General features: G+C 44.7%; 2 protein-coding genes across 4 annotated transcripts in view; both read left to right on the top strand.

Annotated features, from left to right (window-relative positions):
• Positions 1 to 99: 99 nt before the first annotated feature.
• On the top strand, positions 100 to 1,475 carry LOC111961068 (nucleoredoxin-like protein 2). Its single transcript, XM_023983191.2, has 2 exons — positions 100 to 639; positions 1,001 to 1,475. Exons 1-2 carry the CDS (start codon positions 338 to 340, stop codon positions 1,170 to 1,172), a joined length of 474 nt encoding a protein of 157 aa, XP_023838959.1. The 5' UTR covers positions 100 to 337; the 3' UTR covers positions 1,173 to 1,475.
• Positions 1,476 to 5,602: 4,127 nt separating this feature from the next.
• Positions 5,603 to 19,333, top strand: part of LOC111961295 (chondroitin sulfate N-acetylgalactosaminyltransferase 1) — a 36,718-nt gene continuing 22,987 nt past the window's right edge. The window contains exons 1-3 of one of the 3 annotated variants that reach the window (XM_023983453.2): positions 5,603 to 5,994; positions 12,475 to 12,591; positions 17,892 to 19,261. In XM_023983453.2, coding sequence (XP_023839221.1) covers positions 18,535 to 19,261 — 727 coding nt within the window. In that variant the 5' untranslated portion in view covers positions 5,603 to 5,994; positions 12,475 to 12,591; positions 17,892 to 18,534. Of the gene's footprint in view, positions 5,995 to 12,471; positions 12,592 to 17,891; positions 19,262 to 19,333 lie in introns of all 3 variants that reach the window. The other 2 variants (XM_023983454.2, XM_023983451.2) reach the window with 2 other exon arrangements.

Genomic DNA, 19,333 nt, shown 5'->3' with positions numbered 1-19,333 from the left:
GATTGTACCTTTAAATAGTTCTGTAGAGGACGGAGGACACTGATTGGCCTCGCGAAATGTCAATCAAATTGCCTGTTTTTTTAGCCAACCAACAACAGCAAGCGTCACACAGCAGTGAGTACAGTTTGTTATGACCACGTTATGACCGGTAGTAAAGTGATACAAATAGTGATTGAACACTGAAAACTATGACAGCGTTGTACTTGGACGAGTGATTAAGCGTCTTGCTTCAAAGTAACGGTTCACGGCGAGTATAGCTGCAACGGTGACCGTCCTGAACTGGTTTTGGCTACAGTTGCCTAGTTCGTTACTGTTGCGCGTGTTCACTGACCCGACCATGGTGGAGGTATTTGTTGGGAAAACTCTCCTCAATAAAGAAGGGGATCTTATAGACCCAGAAGAAGCTCTCAGGAATAAAGTAGTGGGAATATATTTTTCTGCCGGCTGGTGCCCGCCTTGTCGAGATTTCACCCCTATTCTATGCGATTTTTACACGGAACTTGTCGAGGAGAGCGAACCACCTGCACAATTAGAAATCGTTTTCATATCTTCTGACAAGTCGAGTGATGATATGGTGGAGTATTATCATGACATGCACGGAGATTGGCTGGCCCTGCCTTGGACGGATCAATACAAACAGTAAATTCGTATGACTGTCTCATCTTTCATGTAGCCTATTCCCATTTGAGTTATTGGAAAGGGATAGTATTGATAAACATGTTTGAATTGATTTTAGGCCTATATACTTTCCTCCACTGTCTAGCCATATTACAGCGAGTGTAAGCAACAGGCTTTGTAAGAGGTTTATGGGTCACCCTTTGAGGGATTAGGTTTAAAAATAGGGTAATGTCTCTACCTGCCTGATGAGACAAGTGATTGGAGCTCAGCAAGGCTTGCCTACTGTATTCCTCTGCTAGATTGGGACCTGTATTTTGTATGGTATAATCCATATAGTTATAAAGTCATGATTATGCCCTGTGCTCTTCCACTTTCCCTTCAGTGATTTAAAGAAGAGATTCAATATCACAGCGGTCCCTAAGCTGGTGATTGTGAAGGAGAATGGAGACGTGATCACAGACAAGGGAAGGAAACAGATCCGGGACCAGGGACTGGCCTGCTTCAGGAGCTGGTTGGAGGTGGCCGAAGTGTTCCAGAACTTTAACGCTTTATAGACATTCTAGAGTACATAGTTATGCATAATAGAGCACCTTCCTTCTTCTGACTTACAAAAACAATTATTTTTGAACAATAGTGGCAATACTAAACTTCTGCACTACAACAAAAATTGGGCTTTTTTTCTTAAATAGGCTTTTATAATACCAGCTAGAATAGAAACAATGAACAGACATGAGTGGCTTATATTTTCAGAATACATATTTTGAGGTGTTCGGCTATTTTTATATTTTGTTTTATATGACTTAAAATGCACAATAATTAAATCCTTTGCTGTCTGTTTACAGTGTAGTTATTGTTGACTGTGGAGTCTTGTGTTGTTGTGTTATGTATGGAACATTCATGTCACTGTCATCCCCCAGTGTGCCATTAGTATGCTTCTAGGAAAGCCCATAGGATAGTATTTCCAGCTTAGCTAATACACCCGAGTCTCACTCCTCATTGCCTTTGCACCTCTTTGCATTGAAGCATCATTTTGTTTAACTTGTAAATTGGCAAGCTCCTCAACTTCAATTACGATAGTCTAGTCACTCAGCACACATCCCCGTCTCTGTAGATTAGATTGTTTTTAAGGTTACCTAAGGGCCTCGTTGTAATCATGCAAAGCAGGCTCCAGAGATTCTATCATGACAAATCATGTTGATGTACGTGAATTGAATAATGTCCTCTTGATGACTGTAAACGAACAAGGTAATGCTAATGTCTTTGCACTTTATTTCAGGGATTTTATGGCAAGTTCACTTAATGCCTCAAGATGTCGCCATAGACTCACCTGTGAGGCTACATCCTCAGCTATGGATTGATTGAAACAGTATTACCTCTAGTCCCCTCCTAGGTTGTATGTTTTTCAACCTTATTTTGTGAGAACATTTATTGGAAACAATGTCCTTTTAAAATCTTATTCTGAGAGAGTTGCTGTTGCGGTATGTCAAACAGGGAAACTATAGTTCGAGGGCGATTTGACCAAATGTTCAGCTGAATTTGACTCTTTGAAGTAAACGAGGCTTTACAAATTGGAGGAATTTTGCATTAAACAAATCTCTCAAAATGCCATTGGCATAGCCCTTGCTAAGTAAGCTCCTCCCCTCCGATACATTATGGTCTGACTGAAATACTGCCTATATAGTGCTGAGTGGGCCATTCGGTCTTCGGGTGAATATTTTTGCAATAATGGGCAATTATGTCGAATCTGTGGAAKAAACTTGCCGTCCTTACTCAACTGAAGTGCCTTTAGGTCATCGTCTTGACCATGAAAATGTCTATTTGGGCTTTGATGACATTTTTTCTTGTTGTCAAGGTGGGCAACAGGTGATCAGAGCTACCTTTAGACCTTGTTCACCGGTCTGACATCTGCTCTATGTAACTGTAGCGAGCTGCCACCAATTTAGTCATTAAAGAGGCTTGAACTAGTGAGCATATGATTACAGGGCGAGCTCACACCTGTGCCATATAGGTCAAGACCTCTGGGCAGAGGCCATAGTTTGCTCATGTAGGCTTCCGCGAAGCTATAGTCTTACCAGGTATGAGGCAAAGAGTCCCTCCGATGCTAGACAAAACTGACAGTCTACGATATTGTTTAGTTCTTCTTGATGGGACCATGATATATCACTTTGCCCAGAGAGCAAACTAAAACCCCTTCGGCTGTTTGACCAGTTTACACTGCTTGAATGCATGGCACACAATCACTTGCGCTGTCCTCAGAGTATGCGCAGACCAGCTGGCTGGAGTGTTTACGGACATATTCAATCTCTCTCTGTCCCAGTCTGCTGTCCCCACTTGCTTCAAGATGTCAACCATTATTCCTGTACCCAAGAAAGCAAAGGTAACTGAACTAAATGGCTATCGCCCCAAAGCACTCACTTCTGTCATCATGAAGTGCTTTGAGAGGCTTTTTTTTGCTTCTTAATTTTTGAAATGTAACCTTTACTTAACTAGGCAAGTCAATTAATAACAAATTCTTACTGACAATGAGAGGCTAGTTAAGGATCATATCACCTCTAACTTGACACCCTAGACCCACTTCAATTTGCTTTCCGCCCCAATAGATCCACAGACAACGTAATCGCAGTCACACTGCACATTGCCCGATCCCATCTGGACCAGAGGAATCTATGTAAGAATGCTCTTCATTGACTATAGCTCAACATTCAACACCATAGTACCCTCCAAGCTCCTCATTAAGCTCGGGGCCTGGGTCTAAACCCGGCCCTGTGCAACTGGGTGCTGGACTTTCTGGCGGGCCGCCCCCAGGTGGTGAAGGTAGGAAACAACACCTCCACTTCGCTGATCCTCAACACGGGCCCCATAAGGGTGCGTGCTCAGCCCCCTCCTGTACTACCTGTTCACCCATGACTGCGTGGCCACGCATACCTCCAACTCAATCATCAAGTTTGCAGATGACACAACATTAGTTGGCCCGATTACCAAAAATGACGAGACAGCCTACAGGGAGGAGGTGAGGGCCCTGGGAGAGTGGTGCCAGGAAAATAACCTCTAACTCAAGATCAACAAAACAAAGGAGCTGATCGTGGACTTCAGGAAACAGCAGAGGGAGCACGCCCTATCCACATTGACGAGATCGCAGTGGAGAAGGTGGAAAGCTTCAAGTTCCTCAGCGTACACATCACTGGTGATCTGAAATGGTCCACCCACACAGACAATGTGGTGAAGAATACGCGACAGCGCCTCTTCAACCTCAGGAGGCTGAAGAAATTTGGCTTGCCCCTAAAAGCCTCACAGACTTCTACATATGCACAATTGAGAGCATCCTATCGGGCTGGATCACCACCTGGTATGGCAACTGCACTGCCCGCAACCGCAGGGCTCTCCAGAGGGTGGTGCGGTCTGCCCAATGCATCACCAGGGGAAAACTACATGCCCTCCAGGTCACCTACAGCACCCGATGTCACAGGAAGGCCAAGAAGATCATCAAGGACATCAACCACCAGAGCCACAGCCTGTTCACCACGCTATCATCCAGAAGGCAAGATCAGTACAGGTGCATCAAAGCTGGGACCGAGAGACTGAAAAACAGCTTCTATCTCAAGGCCATCAGTCTGTTAAATAGCCATCACTAGCCGGCTTCCACACTGTTACGCAACCCTGCACCGGCTGCTGCCCTATATACATAGACTTACTGCTTTACTCATCGCATATGTATATACTGTATTCTATTTTACTGTATTTTAGCCAGGGTCACTCCGACATTGCTCAATCTAATATTATATATTTCTTAATTCCATTCTTTTACTTTTAGATTTGTGTGTATTGTTGTGAATCATTTTAGATACTACTGCACTGTTAGATACTGCTGCACTATTGGATCTAGGAACACGAGCATTTCGCTACACCCACAATAACATCTGCTAAATATGTGTATGTGAGCAATAACATTTGATTTGATTTGCTTGAGTCAGACTTCCCAAGTATCCAAATGAACTGTCTGACCGCAACCACTGCTCTGAGACCTGTTCTCAGTGTGCTTCGAGACACAGCCAGTGGGATTGTGTGAGTGGTGAGTGCAGCCCTGATGAATAAACCACTATTTTGTAGCTGCGGATGTAGTTTTCCTACCGCTGCTCAGCTCTGCTTCTAAACCGCATTGTCAACAGAACAGAGTTGCAACAGGAGGACCTCAGTACTTCCTTTTCTTAACTGACAAGAGACTCGTATTACTGAAGATAATGGACCTGATTTTGGGACCAAAATGGATTAGGCTTTTATCCATCAAATTGATCTTGATTTATTTCCACATGCATGTTAGCCAAGAACAGTAGGCCTACGTTTGATATTTCACCACCGCAGTTTTACTTGTTCATACTAGATCAAAGGACAGAATCGAGTGTGGAGCGCTTTATAGCATGCTTGTGTGTCAGGGGCGTTTCTCAACTCTCATCTCCCCGATTTCTTCACATGGGATTGTCAAGTCTATTTCAGGGCCAGACCAAATAAGATACACAACAAGTTACGCAACTGAAATTGTGCATAGACAAATCCAGATTCACATGTCTAATGCATTTAGAGATTCAATCAAATAAGACTACTTTCTTGCTGGTCTGTGTATGAACAACCTGGTCTCAGGGAATGTCGTATTATTCTGTAAGTATATTCGAGACACTCCATTTAGTATGATATGTTACGTTTCGTATGGTAGGCCTATGTATTAATTTGTGGATGTCCTTCGCCCATTTCCATGATATGTTATGAATTACAATTCATATTATATGTCACGAATTTGCAAAACGTACAATAGGGGAAGGGTTAGCTAACATGCAAAATAGAGAAAAAGTACTAAGTAGTTGAAAAGTTGCTAATTTGTTCAAATGCTAAAGTTGTCTGCGATGACATTTGAACCCACGACCTTTGGGTTGCTAGACGTTCAGGTTGTATGCCTACCCATCCACCTACCCATCCATCCACTTTAGAATTTGCTCTAACAATCTGTTTTATGTAACCATACCAAACTTACTTTATCACACTAATTTGAGTGTACCGGATTTATGTTTACTATGTTAAGTCTAGTCTATGAGACCAGGCTGGTATGAAAGCCAGTAGTGTTTCTTATGCTAATGACATGCTGGATCAGGTAACAACACATCCATTATGTGAGTTGCTAGAGGAGAGGCGGAGGAATCACCGGGGCGGACTCGCGGATCCTGTTCCTGTCAGAGTATACATACACACACACACACACACACACACTTTAAACTCGTGTTCACGGACTCAGGAGCTCGAAGACCGGTCCAGGTTTGGGTACCGCACCGTGCGCTTCAGCGAACCCCTCCGCTGGAATTATGAGAAATGGATGAATGAAACTGAAAGGTACGTAGAGATTACAAAGATTATTGTTAAATCTTGTCTGTCTAAAGCGTGAGATTGCGATGCTGTGGGTAAGTAAGATACACTTTGCCATTGGTTGGCTATTGTTTGAGAGTTGCGGTTAATGTGAGCACATGTTGCCATGTACACACAATTAACTGTTCACATTAGGACGTTTAGAGTCTCTTTACTTGAGTGTAAGATTTGGTGAGGAAATTGTGTCAGTTTTAACTAGTCAGTTCAGCCATTTCAATTTGTACAATTATTTGGCGTGTGTGTGTGTGTGTGTGTGTGTGTGTGTGTGTGTGTGTGTGTGTAAAGAGAGGAGACTCCTTGAATAATGGTGTCTTATTCATTGGGACAGGATAGTGGGATGTTTTCTTTTAAACGATGGGAGGGCAAGATAATATTGGGAAGAGAATGGACTAATAGAATATGGATAGGCTGGAGTGGAAATGGGATTGTGTCTAATGAGATGAAAGAGGGTAGTGTTGGAATGAGATGAGACAGTATCCTACTCTCACTTCTCCAGCAGTAAGCTATAACACACACACACACACACACACACACACACACACACACACACACACACACGGGGGGAGAGAGTGATGAAGTGTAAATCAATAACTGAACAGGGAGAGGTCATGATTTCAATTAGTTTTGTGCGCAGTCATGCACCCACACACATTCAGTGCATTCGGAAAGTATTCAGACCCCTTCACTATTTCCACATTAGGTTACGTTACAGCCTCATACCCCATAATACCCCATACCCCACATAATACCTCATACCCCACACAATACCCCATAATGACAGAGCGGAAAAAGGTTTTTAAAATTTGACAAATGTATAAAAATAAATTTAAAAAATCACATTTACATAAGTGTTCGGACCTTTTACTCAGTACTTTGTTGATGCACCTTTGGCAGTGATTACAGCCTTGAATCTTCTTGGGTATGATGCTAGAAGTTTGGCATGCCTGTATTTGGGGAGTTTCTCCCATTCTTCTCTGCAGATCCTCTCAAACGTTGTCAGGTTGGCTGGGGAGCATCACTGCACAGCTATTTTCAGGTCTCTCCAGAGATATTCGATCGGGTTTAAGTCCRGGCTCTGGCTGGGCCACTCAAGGACWTTCAGAGACTTGTTCCAAAGCCACTCCTGCATTGTCTTGGCTATGTGCTTAGGGTCGTTGTCCTGTTGGAAGGTGAACCTTCGCCCCAGTCTGAGGTCCGCTCTGGTGCAGGTTTTCATCAAGGATCTCTCTGTACTTTGCTCCGTTCATCTTTCCCTCGATCCTGACTATTCTCCCAGTCCCTGCCACTGAAAAACATCCCCACAGCATGATGCTGCCACCACCATGCTTCACCGTAGGGATGGTGCCAGGTTTCTTCCAGACATGACGCTTGGCATACAGGCCAAAGAGTTCAATCTTGGTTTCATCAGACCAGAGAATCTTGTTTCTCAAGGTCTGACAGTCCTTTAGGTACCTTTTTAGCAAACTTCAAGCGGGCTGTCGTGTGCCTTTTACTGAGAAGTTGCTTCCGTCTGGCCGCTCTACCATAAAGGCCTAATTGGTGGAGTGCTGCAGAGATGGTTGTCCTTCTGGAAGGTTCTCCCATCTCCTCAGAGGAACTCTGGAGCTCTTTGAGAGTGACCATCAGGTTCTTGGTCACCTCCCTGACCAAGACCCTTATCCCACGATTTCTCAATTTGGCCAGGCGGCCAGCTCTAGGAAGAGTCTTGGTGATTCCAAACTTCTTCCATTTAAGAATGATGGAGGCCACTGTGTTCTTGGGGACCTTCAATGCTGCATAAATGTGTTGGTACCCTTCCCCAGATCTGTGCCTCAACACAATCCTGTTTCTGAGCTCTACACACAATTCCTTCGACCTCATGGCTTGGTTTTTGCTCTGACATGCACTGTCAACTGTGGGACCTTATATAGACAGGTGTGTGCCTTTCCAAATAATGTCCAGTTACAGGTGGACTCCAATCAAGTTGTAGAAACATCTCAAGGATGATCAATGGAAACAGGATACGTCTGAGCKCAATTTCAAATGGTCTGAATACTTATGTAAATATTTTTTTATTTTATTTTTTTATATAAATTTACAAGCATTTCTAAAAAACAGTTTTTCCTTTGTCTTTATGGGGTATTGTGTGTAGATTGATGAGGGAAAAATAATAATTTTAGAATATGGCTGTAACGTGACAGGCACTGTACATACACACTCATCCAGCCAGCCCACCCGTCTCTTGTCATGCTAAATTCTGATGACAATTGGGGAGGTTAGCAGTAAAAGATTAAAGTCGTGAGAGACTAAAGTGTCAGTATTTGGGTTGTTTCACCATAGATTTACCACATCACAACATCAGATCTCCTATAGCCTATACCCGCAATTCTGCTCTCTTACAATTCAACCTCTTGATTTTAATCAGGAAAGTTGTGGTTAAGTCCCTCACTGCTAAAATATTTGTCCATAAAAAATCCTGTTGTTTTCTAAACCATGAAAATCCCAACTGGGATTGATTTAAATGTGTTTTTTATGAATGATTTAGTCAAATATTTTAACTATGAGCACTGGCAGTCAAAAATTAGCCACGTACTATTTTCCTTAGTAGTGTCAGACCCCACGCTGTAGCAGTGAAATGACTAGTAGTCACTTGCCAAACACATACACTACACTACTAAAGTATATGGACACCCCTTAAAAATTGTGGATTTGGCTATTTCAGCCAAACCTGTTGCTGACAGGTGTATAAAATTGAGCACACAGCCATGCAATCTCCATAGACAAACACGGGCAGTGAAATGGTCCGTACTGAAGACCTCAGTGACTTTCAACTTTCAACGTGGCACCGTCATAGGATGCTACCTTTCCAACAAGTCAGTTCATCAGATTTATGCCCTGCTAGAGCTACCCCGGTCAAGTGCTGTTATTGTGAAGCCTCTGGAAGCAATGTCAGCACAAGAACTGTTCATCGGGAGCTTCGTGAAATGAGTTTCCATGGCCGAGCAGCCACACACAAGCCTAAGATCCCCATGTACAATGCCAAGTGTCAGCTGGAGTGGCGTAAAGCTCATCGCCATTGAACTCTGGAGCAGTGGAAACGTGTTCTCTGGAGTGATGAATCACACTTCACCATCTGGCAGCCAATGGACGAATCTGGGTTTGGYGGATGCCAGGAGAATGCACGGGGGCAACTGTAAAGTTTTGGTGGAGGAGGAATAATGGTCTGGGGCTGTTTTTCATTGTTCGGGCTAGGCCCCTTAATTCCAGTGAAGGGAAATCTTAAAGCTACAGCATACAATGACATTCTAGGCGATTCTGTGCTTCCAACCTTGTGTCACAGTTTGGGGAAGGCCCTTTCCTGTTTCAGCATGGCAATGCCCCCGTGCACAAAGTATGGTAATGCCCCCGTGCACAAAGTGAAGTCCATACAGAAATGGTTTGTCGAGATTGGTCTGGAAGAACTTGACTGGCCTGCACAGAGCCYTGACCTCAACCCAATCCAACACTTTTGGGATGAATTGGAACTCCGACTGCGAGCCAGGCCTAATCACCCAACATCAATGCCCGACCTCGCTACTGCTCTTGTGGCTGAACGGAAGCAAGTTCACGCAGCAATGCTCCAACACCTAGTGGAAAGCCTTCCCAGAAGTGTGGAGGCTGTTATAGCAGCAAAGGGGGGACCAACTCTATATTAATGCCCATGATTTTGGAATGAGATGTTCAACGAGCCATGTAGTGTATGTTGTCCACTTAACTTTCTGTTTAGGAGGGTATGATTTACCTTAGTGAGATGCTCAATACAACAATACATTATATGTCTGCATCTGTGTGTGAGTCCAATGTCCATCTGTTAGAGATGTACTGTTGTTTACTGTGTGAAATATTCACTAGTTAGTCCTCTACTGGCCTGCTGGTGGTGCTGATGTGACGTTTAGCTCATGTTACACAGATCAGGTGTTAGTCATCCTCTCTCTGAAGTACAGTCCATCTCTGAAGTACAGTCCACTGATATACACTCAATCGCCAGTTTATTAGGTACACCACCCTGTTCAAGAATATAATTCACTCCTACAGACAGTAAGTCATGTAGCCGTGGCTTGCTATATAAAGCAGGCAGACAGGCATCGAGGCATTCAGTTACTGTTAGATGGAATGTTAGACTGGTTAAAATGAGTAACCTCAGCGACTTTGAGCGTGGTTCCAGTTTCTCAGAAACGGCCGGCCTCCTGGGCTTTTCCCACACAACCGTGTCTAGGGTTTACTGAGAATGGTGCGACAAACAATGCCTGGTCCGACGAATCCCGGTTCCTGTTGCATCATGCTGATGGCAGAGTCAGGATTTGGCATAAGCAGCATGAGTCCATTGCCCCATCCTGCCTGGTTTCARCGGTACAGGCTGGTGGCGGTGGGGTAACGGTGTGGGGAATGTTTTCCTGGCACACGTTAGGTCCCTTGCCACCAATTGAGCAACATTTTCATGCCCCAAAGAAATCAGGCTGTTCTGGAGGCAAAGGGGGGTCCAACACGGTACTAGATGGGTGTACCTAATAAACTTCACCAGGACCAAATGGGTAGTAGTGCACTATATAGGCATTAGGGTGCCATTTGGAATATACATTTTGAGTCCATCTGGCCAGTGTGATTTATCACGTGTTCATTATGATCAGTAGTAATGTGATCTCCACAGAGATATGTCTCCATAATGACCAGATTTCAGAGGATGAGTCGCCCTCATCGACCCAGCTCCACACACACACACCAGCTCTGGCCACATACACTAACTCCACCTCTCATTGTGTTATGTAACCAGTAGTCTTGGCTACCAGTCAAGTGCACATGTATCCACACTGGCTCCATTCACTGATCCTATTCCCAGATCAGTGAATGGAGGCTGGCATTGCTGGCCAAAGTATTACACCGTTTTCTTGGAAAAGGTCGCTGGAATCTGCGCTTTAATTTGCCAGAAATCCGGTCCGTCATGTATTTMACGGGCAGCTGGAAAGCGGAGGGGAAAGAAGTGTGTGGGGGTGCATGACAGTTTGTGCGTGCGTGTGATCTTGCGTGCATGTCTTTTGAGTGTCATACAGCCATGCCATCTGTGCAGATAAGACGTGACCTGCGGCTAGATGGTCATGCTGAATGAGCTCATCTGTTTTCAGGCAATCATCGGACACGGGTGGTGAGTGCCAAGGCACTGAGGGCAGAACACACACATTTAGTACACGTATAGTATATTATCACTGAAAACTATAGGCTGTCACAAGCACCTCCCCAACCTCCTGCCCCTCTGAGTGTCAGTGACGATGGGATAGGAAATCGATAATATAGACTAGGGCAGGGGTATTCAACTCTTACACTACGAGGTCCGGAGCCTGCTGGTTTTCTGTTCTACCTGATCATTAATTGCACTCACCTGTTGTCCCAGGTCTAAATCAGTCCCTGATTAGAGGGGAAGAATGAAAAAACGCGGTGGAACTGGCTTTGAGGTCTAGAGTTGAGTTTGAGGGGACTAGAGGAACAACCAAAAGACAGCAGGATGTGGGGTTTGAAGCCCAGAGACACTGAAATCAAGCCCAGCTATCCCTTCTCACACATTATTTAAACAGTTGTAATTATAGGGATGGATTTTTGTGCAGTATTAAAAACATTGTGACTTTTTATTGTGATGCACTAAGGATGTGCCCTCTAATTTTCCTCATCTGTGCATTGTTTTATGAAAGGCAACTTTATAGTGTTTATGGTTCAAGTACCACTGTTTTAGGCAAATATAGATTAGTACTTACGTTGCTGTGGAAAAGTATTTGACCACTTTCTCATTTTCTCTACTTTTGCATATTTTATGATACTGAATGTTATCAGATCTTCAACCGAAACCTAATATTAAATAAAGGGAACCTACTTTTTCACAGCAATGTACATGCAGAACTAATTGCACTATTTGTAGTACCTATAAAGACACAGCCTAGTTGAGAGAAGCTGTGAGCATCTGGAAGAATGTGAGGGTACACATCGATTGTTTCAATACCCAGGTATGATGTTATGTTCTCTTTGTGTTTACTAAGTATAGGGTATAGGTCTACCATTTGAAATACTTTGTGACTTTGTTGTATGTCAATGTGTGCTTTTGTGTGTACTGTACATCGATAGAGAGATGGAGTGTGCAACTGAGAGATGTGTTTAGTGTGTAGCAGAACAGATGTTTTTTTTTTTAAGAGCTGAGTGGGCCAGACGGTGGGTAGGGTAGGCTAGGATACGGCTTGGGTCTGGCACTGAGGAAACCAGCTACCAGTAAGCCTAATCAAGGGGAAGGAGAATCACCTGAGGGCCAGAGAGACATCAAAAAGCCCCTTCTCTACCTCTAACCCTCCCTCTCTTTCTCTCTCTATAGATCACTCTAGCTCTCTTTCTCTCCCCTCTCTCTTTCTTCCTCTAACCCTGTCCTCCATTTTTTCCTTCTCTCTAAAGCAGGTTTTCCAAAAACTTGGTCCGAAACGTGCACCCAGGACTGCTCTCCAATGACATCTGGGACTGGTTTTGCGTGCTCTCCTCCTTTCTCTCAGGGATGGACCTGATGATGGGGTTATGGTAAGGCAGTGAAACCAGGTGGCGCGGCCCGGCAGCCCCACCTGGAGCTTTTCCTGTATGTCACAGTAGAACATCCTCCTTTTACCACGACCAGTTCAGACAGATTCGCTGTAAAAGCCTATGTACGTTCCCTAAGGGAAAATAACAGAAGAAATACAGAGATCACAGAGTATTTTTAATAGGGTCAGAATCATGCCTTGTGGTGTGTTTCTGTGGTTAATTTTCTTGTTTATAGTGATTACAGACCGACCACTGCTTATGCCTTACGGGGATGTATGTAACGAATGTGTCTTGTTGAAATGATCACTATGGTAAATTATTGTACATTCTGCTTCATGATATTAGTAACGCACGTGGGTACACACACACACACACACACACACACACACACACCACACACACACACACACACACACACACACACACACACACACACACACACACACACCACACACACACACACACACACACCACCCAACACACCACACACACACCACACACACATTGAACTACTGTTTGTACATTTGGAGACTGCTTGCATGTAGGCCTATGTTTCCAAGCCGTGTGCTGTGCACGATGGAATCATACTTCACACTTCACAGAGACAGTCTCTTCTACTGAGGAGAAAAAGAAGGCTGTCAGAAGCCCTCCCGCCCCCTCAAACCTCCAATCCTCCCCATCCTCCCAAATCCTGCCTAACCTCCCAAATCCACCCAAACCTCCAATCCTCCCAAATCCCTCCCAAACCTCCCAATACCACCCAAAATCTCCCAAACCTCCCAATCCCCCCAAACCTCCCAAATCCCTTCCAAACCTCCCAACCCTCCTCAAACTCCCTCAAACCTCCCAACCTCCCTTCTCTGTTTCAGGAGTTATTTCTCCTGCATAACTGTGACTGCTGTCTGGGAATGGGCCAGAACGTGTCACTATTTATAATAATAATGCCCCCCCCCCCACACAACATTCTTCCCTCCCCCAGGTACATGTAAATATTAGTTTGACGTAGCCCCAGTACATTTAACATTTTTAAATCCGACTAACTTAGCAGACGCCCTTACAGTAGTAGGTGCACTCATTTTCATATTTTTCTCCTTCATACTGGTCCCCCATGGGAATCAAACCCACAACCCTGGCGTTGCAAGCGCAACGCCCTACCAACTGAGCTATACGGGACTATAAAGACACACACACCACCACCTCCCACCCACAGAACGGCGAGCACAGTTCCACGCCACTCCACCACCAATGTAGCCAGGAAGCCGCTCTAACAGGGGGCGTCGCTTCTGTGCCAAAGCCAGATGCCGCTCAGCGTTGAACACAGGAGGCGTCCCAATCTGATCATCGCCCGCCCGACTCGCCACCTCACCTCGCTCTCTTTTCTGCCGTTCCCTCTTTTCCCTCGCTCGCTCTCTATCAATCTGTTTTTCCTCTGTCTGTCTGTCTGTCTGTCTGTCTGTCTGTCTGTCTGTCTGTCTGTCTGTCTGTCTGTCTGTCTGTCTGTCTGTCTGTCTGTCTGTCTCTCTCTCTATATCTATCTATCGCATTTTTACATTTGTATACAAGCGTTTATAAATCTTTATAAACACTGTTTGCGTAATGATCATATAATGATTCAGATTTAGCCACTGTGTAATTAAATATTCTGCATAAACATGAATCTGGCTTTACTGCTCCAAAGGAACAAACCAATCACTCTTAGTCATGCAAATCCCGGGAGAGAGTCAGAAACATGAGCAGAAGTAACAGCAGTAACTGTAAGACAGAACCCACTGTGGTACGTAACTATTTAGGCACAACAGCACAAATCAGAGGTGACTAAACTCATGTAAACTGTGTCACCACAGTTACTTCTCTCTGATTGGACAGTGGCCACTGCTGAGATGAGATGTGCCAAAATGAGAGAAAAAAAGGCACATCATTTCCTGACTGCAATACAATGCCAGTTTGTTTTACTTCAGTTGGAAATTAAGTCAAGACTTGTAGGTCAGTTGACAAATTAYCCGAGTTCTCAGAAGTAGATGTAGATGTTAGGCGTTCTTTAGATGTTACTTTTCGTAATTATCTTATTTGAGTTTCACATGAGGGTTACATTGTACTAAATGTAGATAGAATCAGTATGATGATGCTGTAATTTAATAATAAATCATCATTTAATTATGAATGTTAGAGAAGAACACGTCATCCCGTAATATGATTTAGAGGTTATTATGAATGTGCTACGTAGAGGTTATATATTGTGGTATGACAGCCCTGTCCGTTCCCTTAGGGAGTTAAATGACAACCAGTGAATCTATCCATTGACACAGTCAGTGAGAGTCAGTGGTTTGGCTGTGAGTCACCATTCATTCAGTCTCTCCTCCCAACCCCAGTCCCTGGCTCTGTGGCATGGGAATCYCTGTGCTGCTAGAAGGATGCCTGGTAATTAGAGGCTATATGGACTCACAGGCTACATCTCAATAGTCGTAACGTCACATCCTCTTGTCTCCTTTGCAGTTCATAACATAACCAGGCAGGTGAAAGTTCATTTCTATTATTCAGGCTCCCCCCACATTGTTTTCACTTATTTCAGTCAATCTCAGACCAGCAATGATGAAGGAGAGGAGACAAGAGGAAGAAGCCACTTTAGATTCTTGAGATCTAAAGTGGCCATGGCGCTGTTACAGGAAGGGCAAAGTCATCTGGGAACTTTTTTTCAATGGTGTCTACGTACGTAGCACATTCATAATCCCTACATAATGCATTCATTTCGTAAATGCTTATGTAAACATCGGCGACTGGTTTGACCCAGCAGCCCAGGCACAGAGCACAGGACCTATACAGCCCGGTATTCTGACATAACTGGTCCTTTCATTAGTAGCAGGCTGCATTGAGCCTACCGTTTAAAGTGTAATATTTGGACACACCTACTCATTCAAGRGTTTTTCTTTATTTGGACTATTTTCTACATTGTAGAATGATAGTGAAGACATCAAAACTATGAAATAGCACATATGGAATCATGTAGTAACCAAAAAAGTGTTAAACAAATCATAATATMTTTTATTTGGCTCTCATGAGGACCACCGCAGGAAAGGAAAACCCAGAGTAACCCAGGTGTTACGAATCCCGCCGAAGATGGTGCCTCTTCCCGTTCGGGCGGCRCTCGGCGGTCGTCGTCTCCGGCCTAYTAGCTGCCACCRATCCCCTTTTCTTTTTTCCTTTAGGTTTGTCTGATTGGTTACACCTGTTTTGTGTTTAGGGTTAGGGGGTTATTTAAACCCAGTTGGCCCGCCGTCTTTTGTGCGGGCTTGTTATTCTGTTGGTTGATGGTGATTTTTTCTATGTAGTGGWTTCAGTCTTCTTTTGATGTTGGACTGTATTTTTTGACGCGCCCTGTGTTGTGTGGCGTAGCCKTCTCATAGAGTATTTCTGGGTGAAATAAATATTTCCACTTGCAAAGGAACTACCCTGTTTTCTGCACTTGACTCCTTCAATTCACCATTGAAATTGTGACACCAGGATAAGTTCATTAACTGCACCCCCAGATTGCAGCCCCAATTTTTTTTCTCTCACAGAGTTCAAGTAACAGACACATCTCAACATCTCAACATCAACTGTTCAGAGGAGACTGCGTGAATCAGGCCTTCATGGTCGAATGGCTGCAAAGAAACCACTACTAAAGGACACCAATAAGAAGAAGAGACTTGACAAGCAATGGACATTAGACCGGTGGAAATCTGTCCCTTGATCTGATGAGTCCAGATTAGAGATTTTGYATGAACCGCCGTGTCTTTGTGAGATGCAGAGTAGGTGAACGGGTRATCWCCGCATGTGTGGTTCCCACCGTGAAGCATGGAGGAGGAGGTGTGATGGTATGGGGTTGCTTTGCTGGTGACACTGTCTGTGATTTATTTAGAATTCAAGGCACACTTAACCAGCATGGCTATCACAGCAATACGCCATCCCATCTGGTTTGCACTTAGTCCCACTATCATTTGTTTTTCAACATGACAATGACCCAACACACCTCCAGGCTGTGTAAGGGCTGTTTGACCAAGAAGGAGAGTGATGGAGTGCATCAGATGACCTGGCCTTAAACAATCACCCGACCTCAACCCAATTGCGATGGTTTGGGATGAGTTGGACCGCAGCCAACAAGTGCTCAGCATATGTGAAGCTGGTTGAGAGAATGCCAAGAGTGTGCAAAGATGTCATCAAGGCAAAAGGTGGCTACTATGAAGAATATAAAATGTATGTTGATTTTTTTAACCCCTTTTTTGGGTTACTACATGATYCCATATGTGTTATTTCATAGCTTTGATGTCTTCACTCTCATTCTACAACGTAGAAAATAGTAAAATAAAGAACAACCCTTGAATGAGTAGGTGTGTCCAAACTTTTGACTGGTACAGTATAAAATAGATCATTGTGTGGTGAGTCAACAGGGAGATATGCGTACAGACACACTAACTGCACAGTAACTACACTCACAAACACACGTGGATCCGTGCTTCCATCGTGCACAGCACACACAAATAAACCATCACCTGCACAACACGTGCCCACAGGCTTGGAAACATAGGCCTACAGGCAAGCAGTCTTTTTCTATCTCTGTCCATACAGTCTTCCTTAATGTGATTAAGGAAATTTTCTTGTGGATGAGAGAGAAAGACAGAGAGACAGAGAGAGTGTTTGTGTGGGTGTGTAAATGGCCCATTTTCTTGTTTTGTGTTTGCTTGTCTCCTACTGATCCAGTTGTTCCACAGTGAGAGGAGAGGCAGGCAGAAGTGTCCACATACGTCTACAGTCCTTAATGCTTTTAGAACAGCCCCCATAGTGCCACACTGTCATCACTAGCAAACATTGTTATTCAGCAGTTAAAGGGATTGCGAGATGCTTGGCTTGGCTGTGTCGCTAGGTAGAAAGCCATGCTTTCAGTTCATATCAAAGTAAACATTTCAAATTGAGTGGCATGTTTTATAATCTGAGTTAGATATTGAAACTACTTTCCTTCCCTATATCCTCATGCAATAGACCTTAGACCTCATGCAGACCTCTAGCCCTCCCATGTTTATGACAATTTTTTTTATCTCTGAAAATAAAACATCACAGATTTATACTGCACTTTACCACAAGGTGAAGCTCTTCATTTACAGAGAGCCAAGCAATCGTATATACCAAGACATATGTCTAGATGAAGGAGATTTGAAGAAATTGATTATGATGACTATGGGATGTTAATGATAGTGATGATACCATATACTCATGAACCTTAACTGCGCTTTCATACCAACTGAGTTTTCTCTCTCTCTCTCTCGAAGGCGACTCATGGAAGATATATACATCATGAAGAAACTGCGAACAACCCAAAATGTTCATTCACTTTCTTTTAAGGGATGTGGTTTGTGTTCTCACTCCTCTATGCAGTTTACTCAATCAGGTCCAGGAAGACGAATCATGTGTCATCACCCCTCAACATGAGTCCAGTGGAATAAACAACGAATCCCAGACAGACATTCTCTCAGGGGCCTGTAATGCAGCATCAGACATGAAGGAAAGAGCAGGGTGCACAGTGAAAGTAGTGGGACCATATGTGATGTGAGTCACTGATGAAGTCACTGATGAATGGCGTCTGTTACCAATGACCGGATCGGAAATAGAAATAGCCAGGTTCTGGACCTCGTCAAACCTTACTGGGCCCCAGCCAGGGGCGAAGGAGAAGGGGACATGACCAATGGGCCTCACCCTTGACCGCAAACATACGGATGAGGAATCCAGACAATGGTATGAGCAATGTTGAGATGTCCCTTATAATGGCCCAAATGATCATTCAGGCGGATCTTCTTTGGTTAGTCAGACATTAATATCAATCACAAAGACAATCATATTTTAGTGGGCGGTGAGACTGCTGGAGGGTAAGGTGTGTGTGTGTGTGTATCCCTGGATCCTCTGGGTAATAGCGGGATGCTGCGGAGGGGTCTGCTGGCCTGGGTGTCCCGTGTGGGCGTGCTATTGGTCCTAGTGTGCTGCTCTCTGTCCCTCCTCTACGTCATGACCTGCAGCCCCCACTCCGAGGACAACCTGGTGAGCCACGCCCTGCCACACCCAGGGCTGGGGGTAGGGGCAGCAGGGGGCACAGGGGCGGCTCAGAGCGGATCCCCGGGGCGGGAGGACTACCAGGCCATGCTAGCGGAGCGTGAGGAGCAGCACAAGCTACACATGGCGAGTCTGAAGAAGCAGATCGCCCAGTTAAAAGAAGCACTGCAGGAGCGTAGTGAGCAACTCAAAGGAGTTCAAGAGACAATGGAGCGGGCGGCAGGGAGAGGCCAGGGCGGACAGTCCCCAGGAGGAGGTGCCCTCGGGGAGGGGGGCCAGGGGCCTGGGGCTGACAGGAGCCACACAGACCTCCAGGAGTTCCTTCGCAGTCAGCTGGGCCGGGCGGAGGTCCACCAGGGTACTAGAATACCCAATGAGTACGCCGTGGTGCCCTTTGAGAGCTTCACCCTGCAGAGGGTGTACCAGCTGGAGATGGGCCTGACAAGGCACCCTGAGGAGAAGCCCGTGAGGAAGGACCGGAGGGATGAGCTGAGTGAAGCRCTGGAGACAGCCCTGCGGAGCCTCAACACACCCCGAGACGGAGCAGACAAGGGCCACACCACCAAGGTCTAYTCACCATCAGACTTCATAGAAGGTGAGTCACTAAGCTCCATACCAGAGCCATATGTATACAGCCATAATGATATGTATGTATAATTGGGGAGGA

This window comes from Salvelinus sp. IW2-2015, linkage group LG4q.1:29 (genome assembly GCF_002910315.2).
Source record: "Salvelinus sp. IW2-2015 linkage group LG4q.1:29, ASM291031v2, whole genome shotgun sequence".
NCBI lineage: Eukaryota > Metazoa > Chordata > Actinopteri > Salmoniformes > Salmonidae > Salvelinus > Salvelinus sp. IW2-2015.
This window is presented reverse-complemented; position numbering and strand designations above follow the sequence as displayed.

Bases quoted from the DNA above. Each gene is read 5' to 3' on its own strand.
- LOC111961068 (XM_023983191.2), top strand. From the start codon at position 338: ATGGTGGAGGTATTTGTTGGGAAAACTCTCCTCAATAAAGAAGGGGAT. The intron at 640-1,000 runs GTAAATTCGTAT...CTTTCCCTTCAG, and splicing joins TGGACGGATCAATACAAACA to TGATTTAAAGAAGAGATTCA.